General features: G+C 38.6%; 1 protein-coding gene across 4 annotated transcripts in view; it reads left to right on the forward strand.

Annotated features, from left to right (window-relative positions):
- ica1 (islet cell autoantigen 1) overlaps positions 1–12856 on the forward strand; it is a 135147-nt gene that overhangs the window by 44505 nt on the left and 77786 nt on the right. For all 4 annotated transcript variants that reach the window (XM_072575413.1, XM_072575416.1, XM_072575414.1 and 1 more), the window contains exon 7: positions 10052–10177. In XM_072575413.1, coding sequence (XP_072431514.1) covers positions 10052–10177 — 126 coding nt within the window. The remainder of the gene's footprint in view (positions 1–10051; positions 10178–12856) is intronic.

The following is a 12856-nucleotide window of genomic DNA, read 5'->3' on the forward strand; positions in this document are numbered from 1 at the left end:
TAAGTAAAGATTTGCATTTTGAAAAAAAATTGATTGTATTTAATTACTGTCCTGGCAAGAAATGCATAGCTTTTTTAAACATCAATATGATGTTCTGGTTAAAGGAAAGTAGCCTTTTGTTTTCAAATCATATTTTCCTGTCTGAAAATGCATAAATTCAATGAGCCAACTGAACCATCCATTTTTCTTCTTCATGAAGTAAACACCAACTCTTATGCTACATAAAGACATGGCAATTTCCAACACATAGAGGCCGTTTGGTCCAGCTTGCCTATTGCTAAAGCTGTCTTAAAAAATAATCAGATCTTTCTTCTCTCTTCACTTCACCTGGCAAAGAATAAATATTGAACTGGACGCCAGAAAAATTGCCTGACCTCCTTTGAATAGAATTATGGTGTATTTCACCTTGATCTTGACCAGTTTTTAGAATGAAATGTTAAATGTGATCCTGCAATTGGGCAACACTTGCTAAGCATTTTTGAGTATAGCAATAGCTGCACTAACAATTATTTTTAAGATAATCAGTTGAGCTTGTAACATGGCTCACTTCCCTTTGCTAGAAATGACATTATTTGTATTCAGGAACCTATTCTCTGCAAATACAAGAAATGTGTTCAAGCCTTGTTTTTTTTTAAATTACCTGGAAGCCTGAGGAGTATAATTGGAGAAAGTAACAGGAAATTGTCTCACCTAATTAGAGTTACCAATCAACACACTTTCTTCCTGTGGCATAGTTTGTTGTGATCACTTGAAATTTTAGCATTTCTGTGTTTTGCAAGATAAAGCTTCAGCACCATGTCTCTTTTCTGCGACTTAGCTCAGTACTGGGAATCTGAATAGTAAAAATGCAAATTCAGACTGAGATTCTAGTTATACTGTAAACTATTACCACTGGCTGGCTGATATAATTCATCAATTTCTTTCTCACTTTTTAAAATCTATAACCACTTTTTTGAATGAACTTCAATTGACTAGACAACTGTATCCTGAATTTTTCTTTGTCTGTTTGCTGTCCAAGTTGCCTTTACTAGAAAAACAAACAGCTTTCTGAAGTACTGCTTTATACTCCAATTTTTCTTTTAAACCAAGCACTTCCTAGTTTTCAAGTCATGCTTAAGAAACAAACATTTCCACTTGTCATGAAAATGTTGACGTTGTCTTTATAAATAAGAGAAATGCATACATTCAGAGAACATAGCAATGTCAACACTTATTTATAGTTAAGGAAGAAATGTAAACCAAATGGTCTAAATAGCAGATTGTTTTGGAGTATTGTAGCACTCAGGAAATGGGAAAGAATATGATCATATGAACAAAAGTAGGCCACGCAGCTCTGTGAGCTTGGAAGGTCATTCAATAAGATCAGCACTGATCTAATTTTAACTTCAACTCTTAAGTTTCTGCATACCCCAATAATCTTTCTTTTCGTTTTGTAATCAGCAATCTATCTGCTTCTGCTTTTAAAATATTTTAAAAATTCTGCTTTCACTATCTTTTTGTGAGAAAGTAAATTCCAAAGACCGACAAGTGTCTGATCACTTATTTTTCCTCATTTGATTAAATGGGTGACCTCCCATTATTAAAATCTGATCTCTATTTCTAGACACTCTCCACCAAGAGGAAACCTTCTTTTACACGTCCACCCCTCAAGTCAAGTCCCCTCAGAATTTTGAATGTTTGTTTGTTTTTTAATCAAGTCACCTGACTCTTCTAAACCCCATTGGATGCCTGTCCAGGCTTTTTATCATGAGGCAATCTGCTCATTCCATGTATACCTTCTCTGAACTGCTTCCAATGCATTAACGTCCTTCCATATGAACAGTGATCAGTACAGTACACTGTACACCAAACGCAGTCTCACCATTGTCCTATATACTTCTGCTTGTAATAAAAAATAACATCTTATTAGATTTCCTAATTACCTGCTGTATCTGCATGCGATACTTTTGTAGCTTTGTATTAGGGCACCCAAATCTCTTTGCATGTCAGCTGTATAACCTCTCACCACTTAGATATTATACTTTTTTTTTATTCTTCTGCCAAAATGGATAATTTCACATTTACCCATATTATACTCCATTTGCCAGATCTTTGTCCATTTTACTTAATCAATCTGTGTCCATTTATAGCCTGCCTATGGCTGCTTCACAACTCCCTTTCCTATCTTTGTGTCATGAATAAATTTACCTGTCATTCCTTCATCCAAATTGTTTTTGTAAATTGTAAAGAATTGAGGCCCCACTACTGACCCCTGTGGCATGCCACTCATGATATTCTGCTGGCCTGAAAAAGACGCATTTATCCCTGATCTGTTTTTTGCTAACTAGTCAATCTACCACCCATGCTAATATGTTACTCCTACTTCTTGAGCTTTTAATTTCTGCCACCTTTGTAGGTACAATACATCCACTTGTTCACCTTTTTCCACAGCACACTTTAAATCTTCAAAGAACTCCCATAAATCAGTTAAATATGATTGCTCTCTGATAAATCCATGTTGGCTCTGTTGATTACCTTGAACTTATCCAAGTGCCTTGTTATAACACCTTTAATAGCTTCTAATGTTTTCCATATGATAGATATTCAGCTAACTTGCCTGTTGTTCTCCTGGTTTCTGCCTCTGTCCTTTTTTTTAATAGAGGAGTTGAATTTGCTACTTTCAATTGAATGAACTTCCCCTGAATCAAAGGTGTTCTGGAAACTTTTAATCAACCCATCAACTATTTCACTGGTGACTAGTTTTAAAATCCGAGGATGAAATCATCAGGACCTTGGGACTTATTAACTCACAGTTCCAACAATTTACTCAGCACTATTTTTCTGGTAATTGTTATGTTTTTGGGTCTCTTCCTGCCCTTTAATTTCCTGATTTTTACAGCTATTTCTAGGATATTACTTGTATCATCACTAGTGGAAACCAATGTGAGTGCTGTTTCTTGTTTTGTCTACCATCTTGTAATTCTTGTTAATTCTTTGTTTTTTTTTATTGAAACAACACTTGTGTTAACTCTTAATATTTTTTCTTTAATTATTAAATTATTACTACAAAAGAAGAATTTCATTGGCATATATAGTACATTTTACACAAGGTTAATAAACCTTCCATGGTAAAGAAGAGATTTTTCTTCAAAGTTAGAACAAAACTCTCTCTCTAATATTTTCAGTGTGAACCTACAAGCTTTCCTTTCTATTTCCACTCATGTCATAGGCATCTGTGTGAAGAGGTAATTGACTTTTATAAGGTACAGACTGTAAACGACAGGTGACTTCTTAATGAATATGCGATTCAGTTTCAGTTGGGGCAGCAGCAATTGATTTATGTGTTAGAATAATCCAATTTGTTTGTTTATTTCATGGCAGTTTAATCACCAATGCCAGAGTTGAATGTTAGGGTATAATTTACTTCCCATTGAGGACAATTTACAGCTTTGCTTTGAAAAGACCAGTTGTTCCCTTAATAGATTTACTTGAAAGAGCTGATAGGCCCCAACATTTCAGCAACATACTCTGTTCATTGTCTGGAGCAATGACTGGAACAAGTGAGAAGTAGTTCTATATAATAGAGGTATGGGAAAGTGGGCAGGATTTTATTGTTGATTAGTCAAGCTACTCTGTTTTTGCCTTATCTTCAAATCTGCTATATGTATTGACCGAACTAAAACAAGATTTTCAAGATTGAATAGTTTGGGAATGAATAAATTATTTGCGATTACTTGTGTGCATGTTTGGTTTCCCATTCAGAGAAACGTTCTTCATTGTTGTGGGTCAATTGTAAATATATTTTTATCAAAACAAACATTTTGTCAAGCTGTGAGAAAAGGCTTGCCCACATGGGTATTTTCCATGGTCATCTTCATTAATAGTAGGAAATTAGCCAGCAACTTGACTAATTTCATCTAGAGAACATCTAAGTGTTCTTATTTTATTCTTCTCATTTTCCTCATTCCTGAACACTGACTAAAATGCAAGGAGAAGCAACGATGGACTGTTAACTCAGAGGCAGATAATGTTCTGGGACTTGGGTTCAAATCCTGCCACAGCAGATGATAGAATTTGAATGCAATAAATATCTGTAACTAAGAGTCTAATGGTGACCATGAATGCATTGCCGATTGTTGGAAAAACTCATCGTGTTCACTAATGTCCTTTTTTAAGGAAGGAAACTTATCAGGTGTAGCTGACATGTGACTCCAGATCTAGAGCAATATGGTTGACTCTTTAACTGCCCTTGGGCAGTTAGGGATGGGCAATAAATGCTGCAGTGATACCCTCATTCCCAGAATGAATAAAGGAAGAAAAGGGCCACTTTGCATGGTGGTATTAGGATTGATAACTGCTGCCTCACACCGCCAGGGACCCTGGTTTAATTCCAGCCTCTGGCAGCTGTTTGTGTGGAGTTTGCATATTTTCTCCATGTCTGTGTGGGTTTCTTCCAAGTGCTTTTGTTTCCTCTCACGGTCCAAAGATATGTAGGTTAGCCGGATTGGCCATGCTTAGCTGATGAAAGCTCCAGCCCGAAACGTCGATTCTCCTGCTCCTCGGATGCTGCCTGACCTGCTGTGCTTTTCCAGCACCACTCTCTCAATTCTGATCTCCAGCATCTGCAGAGCTCAATTTCTCCTCCGTGCTTATCTGCCTATGATTTGCAGGTCAATTGGGTCCGCCATGGTAAATGCAATGTTATAGGGATAGGGTTGTGGGGGGAGGGAATAGGTCTGACTGCAATGCTGTTCAGAGAGTTGGTGTGAACTTATGGGCCAAATGGCCTGCTTTCACACTAGGGATTCTATAATTCTATGAAGTTAAAAATCTCACAACGCCAGGTTATAGTCCAACAGGTTTAATTAGAAGCACTAGCTTTCAGAGCGCTGCTCCTTCATCAGGTGGCTGTGCAGTACACAATTGTAAGATACAGAATTTATAGCAAAAATTTTCAGTGTGATGTAACTGAAATTATACATTGAAAAATACCTTGATTATTTGTTTAGTCTCTCATCTGTTAGAATGACCCATGTTCGTTTCACTTCTTTCATATGTAAATCACAAAGCTTTTTTTTAAAAGTTACATTTTTTCAGGTTAACTTTTACAATTGGTGTCAGACCAGATTATGTGTTGAAGGTTTTAGGGCCCGTGTGCTGTTGTCTGTGCCATAATGTTTAGATTGATTCTAATCTAAAAAACGAGTTAACAGAGTCTTACATGGATTCATGCAGTTTTTCAGCAAAGTACAATGTAACGCTGCAAGTACAAAAAACGTGTGTGTGTGTGTGTGTGTGTGTGTGTGTGTGTGTGTGTACAGTGCAATGGTGATCACCTTTAGTGTGACATGAAACCAAGATTCTGATTGAGGCCCTCCCTATGGGTATCGAACTTGACTATCCGCCCCTGCTCGGCCACTTTTCGCTGCTGCCTGTCCCGAAGTCTGCCTTGGAGGATGGTCACCTGAAGGTCCGAGGTCGAATGTCCTGGACCTCTGAAGTGTTCCCCAACTGGGAGGGAACAGTCCTGTCTGTTGATTGAATGGATACCACACATCAGTTGCTGTAGCCTCTGCTCAGTTTCACCAAAGTACCATGCCTTAGGGTATCCTTGCCGCAGCGTATGAGATAGACACCTTTGGCCGAGTCACTTGAGTACCTGCCACGTACAGGTGGGAGGTGATCCCACGTGTAATGGTGGTATCTATGTCCACACTCTGACACGTCTTGCAGCACCCACTGTGACAGGGTTATATGGAGTTGTCCTGAAAGTCGGGCAGTTTGCAATGAACAGTGATCTGTTTGAGGTTTGGTAGTTGTTCGTAGCAAACTGCCCGACTATCAGGACAACTCCATATAACCCTGTCACAGTAGGCGCTGCAAGACATATCAGAGTGAGGACATGGATACCACCATTACACGTGGGATCACCTCCCACCTTGTACGTGGCAGGTACTCAAGTGACTCGGCCAAAGGTGTCTATCTCATACGCTGCAGGCAAGGATGCACTGAGGCATGGTACTTTGGTGAAACCGAGAAGAGGCCATGGCAATGGATGAATGGGCACCGCACAACAATCAACAGACAGGAGTGTTCCCTCCCAGTTGGGGAACACTTCAGCGGTCCAGGACATTGAACCTCAGACCTTCCTCCAAGGTGGACTTCGGGACAGACAGCAGCGAAAAGTGGCCGAACAGAGGCTGATAGCTAGGTTCCATATCCATAGGGAGGGCCTCAACCGGGACCTTTTTGGGTTCATTTCACACTACAGGTGACCACTATTGCACTATACGCACATAGACGCTCCTACATATATACACACACAGACACAGACACACACACACACAGTCACACACACTACTACAGACACATACACTCCCACACTCTCACATGCACCCTCTCACAGACTTAGACCCCTTTTACACTCACGCACACACATGTACACTCTCTCTCGCACACACACACACACACACACACACACACACACACACACACACACACACATCCATATGCACGCACACACACACATATATACATTTGTGGGTGAATTTGTACTTGCAGAGTTACATTGCACTTTGCTCAAAAACTGCATGAATCCATGTAAGACTCTCTTAACACTTTTTAGGTTAGAATCAGTCTAACATTATGGCACAGACGTCAGCACACAGGGGGCTAAAACCTTCAACATATTGTCTGGGCTGACACCAATTATTAAAGTTAACCTGAGAATGTAACTTTTTAAAAAGCTTTGTGATTTACATATGAAAGAAGTGAAACTAACATGGTCATTCTAACAGATGAGCGACTTAACAAACAATCAAGATATTTTTCAATGTATAATTTCAGTTACATCACACTGTAAACTTTTGCTATAAATTCTGTGTCTTACAATGTGTACTCCACCACCACCACCACCTGATGAAGGAGCAGCGCTCCGAAAGCTAGTGTTTCCAATTAAACCTGTTGGACCATAACCTGGTGTTGTGTGATTTTTAACTTTGTACACCCCAGTCCAACACCAGCATCTCCAAATCATGACTATATGAAACATTTACCTGTCTTTATAACCAACCTATAACCCTAGCAAAGAACTGCTTGAATTATGTGGTCACAGTATAATCCTGTATCCACTGATTGGCATATTGATAAAGGTAGATATTTGTGTTACTAAAACTGACACATTAAATTTATTGGGGTAATGCGCCAACTCTGCACTGTCAGGAGGGAGCCTCACCTGTCAGTAGAATGTATAAGCAACCAAATTTCTGAGTTATAGCTTTTGGTGGCAAGCAAACCAGAAAATCAGTTTTCTTGAATCACTATTTTCTGCTGTGTTTAATTCTCGACAAATTAATTCTAAGATTTGTTTACAGGAGTAGGCCTCAGAAACAAATATAATTCAATAGCAGTATTTAGAAAGCAGGCCTGTTGGAATGTGCATAGAGACTATTTAATTAATAGAAAATACATAAAATAATACCAGATTTAGAAGGCCCATGAAATATGATTTAGCTTAACATTTGTTCAAATTGAAATAAATGCATTATATCCTGGGTGGTAGTGATTTGTAGCTTGAAGAACCATTAAACTCTGACTTAACCAAGCAGATTTCCCTCAACAGTTCAAATTTTACTGCCTTGATGCGTTTTGCTGAACTATTTGACTTGTGAAATTAAAGTCACAGTATTCTGCTACAATGATAGAGCTATATGTTGTGCATTACATATTTTATCTTGCATGTCCTTGTAATGCATTTATTTAATTTACCAGCAGCAACAGAACAGGAAATCTACTGCCATGTAATAAGATTTGTCCATAAAGGGGAGATGATGGCCTAGTGGTATTATTGCTAGACTATTAATCGAAAGACCTTGGTAATGTTCTGGGGCACCAGGTTCAAATCCTCACAGAGCTGATATTAATTGAATGCAAATTCTACTATCTGGTAACTTTGTGGCCATTGCTGAAAAAACCAATCTGGATCACTAATGTCCTTTTTTAGGGAAGGAAACCGCTGTCTTTACCTGGTCTGGACAACAGACCCACAGCAATGCGGTTGACACTTAACTGCCCTCTGGGTAATTTAAATGCTGGCCTGGCCAGTGATGCTGACATCCTGTTAATTTTTTTTTAAATGCACAAGGCCATAAGACATAGGAGCAGAAGGAGGTCATTCAGCCCATTTGAGTCCATTCTAACGTTCATTGAGATCATAACTGACCTGATAATCCTTGACTCCACTTTCCTGGGCCCATGCTTTCATGGCTGCTCTCTTGCATCTTTTTGAGTGCCACCTTGCTTTCTGTATTGAAACTTTGTTACTAAATCTGAAATTTGCAACTTACTGGAAACCAATTAAACTTACGTGCAGAATAATATTTTCTTCAAAGTGTTTCTAACTATATTTTTTACTGGATGCCTGTAACCACGTGAGAAGCATGAAATTTCCATTTTTGCTTTCCTGGAAGCACCATTTTTAAATCTATGGAGAAGCACACATTTAATCATAAAAGATTGTGACTGTTAACAAGATTGATCATTCACAGAGATCAGCAGACATCATTTTTTTTTCGTTTTTTTTTGTTAATTTTGTTTTACTTTATCCCCACACTACCGCTTAACTACAGTAGCGCTTATATTTTCTCCAGCACCCATGTTGTGTGTGTGTGTGTGTGTGTGTGTGCTGAAAGACAACAGGTATATAAATCTCTATTCAATTTCCACCACCAGGAAGAAAAGAAACACCGAAGTGGCCAGTGATAAGCAGAGTCCTTCTCAAGAGGGCAATGCTGCGTGATCAAACGGTGAAGGGAAGGGCAGGGATTAAATCAAAATAGAGTTGGAGGAGGAAATAATACACTTCACTCCCTGCGGTGCCCACCTTTCCTTGAAAATCACGAAGGAGTTGGTGCACACCATGTACTCCTTCTCCAGGGACACCTTGGCTCTCCAACAGACTTCATTTGATGATCTGATTATAACAGTTATCATTAAGACCAGGATCTTGAGTGCAATTTTGCTTATGGTCTCTTTGTTTGTTTACCTTTTCATTGACAACTGATGGCTTTTACATATGATTCCATCTTAATTAATGTGTATGAATACTTTCTAAAGTGTATTACTTAAGGGATCAAAAAGAAACCTGGAACTGCATTCTAATGTGAAGTTATTCCAAGTATGCTCTTTCTTTCCCTAAGCATAACTTTTTCTGTGCTCTTATTGATTAGTTCCTGAAATCTGTAAACTTCCAAATAATGAAGTGATATTAGCAAAACATAAATCATTGCAGATGATATTAGTCTGAAATAAAAATGGAAAACACCAGAAAGAATTAGTAGGTCCAGCAGCTGCCACTGAGTGAGTTGTCATATCAGGTATAAACTGTTGCCCTATTATTAAACGGACTTTGATGCAAAAGAGGTTATAAAAGAAGGGCATGGAATAACTTATTTGCCTTCTGCTACATAAACACTAAATTTGTTGAACAATCAATCTTTGAGGTTGTGAGAAAGTTATGAACTTTTGCCAAGGATGATAATATTTAAAAGATTTGAGTAATTATAAATTTACTGATTTCAGTTTCCCAAGGGCAGCAGGGCTAACATTAGTTGTGCTAATGCAACTTTGTAGAATCAAGTTAAAAATCACACAACACCAGGTTATAGTCCAATAGGTTTAATTGGAAGCACTGGCTTTCAGAGTGCCGCTCCTTCATCAGGAGCACCACCTGATGAAGGGGCAGCGGTTTGAAAGCTAGTGCTTCCATTTAAACCTGTTGGACTATAGCCTGGTGTTATGTGATTTTTAACTTTGTATACCCCAGTCCAACACTGACATCTCCAAATCATGATTTGTAGAGTGAAGATCTACTTCCAGGATTCAGAAACAGGAATGTAGGTTTTATATCTGATAGTTTGTAACAAAGTATCCTTGATAAAGTGTGCTAATTTGCTTTTTAGTAATTTAATCATCTAGTGAAATATTTTTGGTTTTCACCTTTTTGTATTTGTGTTTCTCACTGTGAGAACTGTCTCCAATCACACATGTAATTATGATTTCTTCCTCATTTAAGGTCCAGGGCCAAGTTCGTCATGCGAAGATTCACTTTGACAAACTAAAGAATGATGTGTGCCAGAAAGTGGACCTTCTTGGAGCAAGTCGATGCAATCTTCTTTCTCATATTTTAGCAACATATCAGGTGAATAAAAGCACTTACGATTCTTTCATCTTAACCTGCTTATTAATATGATTGACTTTTCTAGTTTGCTAATAAGAGTTTGTAACAAAGCACATGTAAAATAGGAACAAGTTTATCATAACTGTTTGTCTGAAAGGAAGACTTAGTGAGATAAACAATTAGTCCTACTTTTATGGTCCTGTACATTGTCAGACAGCAGCCATGTTTGGAAAAGATAAGTATGTTACATTTGATTCAGGATCATGCTGTTATTAATCCAAAACCAATTTGTATTTGAATGTTTAGCAGTCAAACTGACTAAAGTCAGACTGAACTAATGGAATAGATCTAGTTCCATGACCCACATGCACTCAAAATGAATGTTGGTGTGATTACTCACAATGTCCACATGAACCTGACAATGCAAAGTAAATGTTGAAATTGAAAAGTTAAATTTTATTCAGGAAGTGCTTCTTTAATATACAAAATTCTTGACCATGCAGTATTTGGTCAGTTCATCTGACTCCCTATTGTACATCTCATCTGTATCAGAATTATACTGCCAAATTGCTTGAATTGCCTACTTTTCCTAACTTAACAGCCTATTAAGTCCAGCTGCTGACCAGTTCCATGTTTACACGTTCGCTGCATTGTCCATGATTTCTTTTGCCAATTGAAAACACTTGGCAGACTGAAAGTCCCAAAATCTGCTTGCAATGAGGTGTGTGCTATAACAACATCAATACTTATCAGGAGTTGTGGTTGCAGTGTAATCCATCATTGTGGATTGAATTCCTAGAGCTTGAAGCTTTTAGCTCCGTTTTACTGTGTGACTTCATTGGCATTGGCGTTATTCCATTTCCTACTCAGGCTAACTGCTGGGTGGGACTATTAAGAAGAGAAGGTCATAGCTGGGGTCGATGAGAATTAACTGATGCTAATGCTGTAATATTATATGAGAATTATTACCTTTCTAAAACCATACTTTGTAATCCAATGGAAGTGACCTGGCAGAAGACATCTAGCTAACAAGGTGACATTTTTGCAAATAATAAAATAATGAAATTCAAGGCTGCAAAGTTCGATTTTGTAACACTGGTGACATTAGTACAGTTAATGCCCAGCAAGGGAAAATTAATTGCCATATCACTCTCCTCACTTGTAATATGGTCTGCATAGCACATCACACTAGTGCTAACAAGAGTGTGGCATGTTAGTACTGGAGCATGCAAAGCGGGCAGATTGGGATGTCACTTGGCTTCCAGCATTGTTTTGCTTCTAGCCTTGAGAAATTGTCAGACACCACTTCAATTCTGCACCAATCTCCTCTCTACCACTGCTAAACTTTTCCCCAAACTCTCAATCTTGCTGAGAATGGTCTCGGATGGTAATTTCAAATAGCACTTGAGCTTATAAGGCCTGGGTTCAACTTTCACAACTAATTTCAACCTGGTGGCTGACTGGTGAAGTAGCTTGGCACTAGCAGAGTGGCATTGGCACACATGTGGATGCTATCATTCTGAGGGAGGGCCAGTTTGTTCATCACACAGCCATTGCATTTCTTGGGCCATGAAAATATTTTGCAGCTTTGGCATTGTACAGTCCTGGCAGTGCAACGTTAGAGGGTCTGCCTTTCTTTCAGTGGGGCCTTCTCAGAACATTGGTAAGGGATTCTTGAGAATGCCAACTAGGGTGGAGTGTTCCGCCATACTAATGCTGGGTCCCGTGATCAGTTGCAGAGTGCCTAAGAATAAGGGGTGCTCTCTTTCTCGAAAGCCGCAGCTCAATCCAGGGTTTCCTGAGCATGCAACCTGGATGACTAGTTCTTGTGCTGAGGCTTGATGAATCCCACTGGAGGGAGAATAGGAGTTTTAAGTGGAAGTTGAGGGCACTATTATCTTTTTTTCTTCTGGGACATGATGGAGACAGATAAGAATATGGCAGGATCTCCTCCAGTCTGATCATAGGCTGTTCCCCTACCTCTGTTTCTTCTGGAGACATTAAATTCTGCCTGTTACCTCTATCCTTACCTCCTATAAACGTTACCAGACTTGATGATTTCTGGCATAGTCCATCTTTCAGATTGCAGATTTGTAGTATTAATTCTTTGCATCTTTGGTTTTGCAGTATTCTTCCTGGTATCTCATCTCTGTGGTATCTTTTTCTCAACAAGATTTCTTATTCCAACATTCTAACCATGTAATAACATGTGGATAGCTATTAGTTCATAAATTTAGTCTCCATAATGAGCAGAAACAAGCCCAATCCATTGTTCTGAGGCTTCTTCAGAAGTCCTATTCTCTGGAATTACACACACCTTCTACCTGAGCAACTGAATCCCCTCCCTTCTACATAATCCTCATACTTCTCAACCTGTGTGACATTTTTTTAAGGTCTTCATTGTGTTCTGTATCACTAAAGATGGGCAATAATTGTTTAATTGTTGGCCCAGCTCGTAAGGCCCACATCCCATGAGTAAATTTTAAAAATGCATTAGAGTAGACTACCATGTTCATTTGAGCCATTCTGTTTTAGATGTTGTTATACAGCCAATGCTGTCAGCAAATCAGAGATTGTTTTGAAATCTTGCCATTTTACTGCTTCTATTCCTGGATTAAATAGCTTGTGATATTATGTGCTGTTGCCTCATTCCAATTGTTGATTATAAACCATTGTGTCAGTTTCCTATCCACTTTAATA

Source organism: Chiloscyllium punctatum, chromosome 8 (genome assembly GCF_047496795.1).
Source record: "Chiloscyllium punctatum isolate Juve2018m chromosome 8, sChiPun1.3, whole genome shotgun sequence".
NCBI classification, from domain to species: domain Eukaryota; kingdom Metazoa; phylum Chordata; class Chondrichthyes; order Orectolobiformes; family Hemiscylliidae; genus Chiloscyllium; species Chiloscyllium punctatum.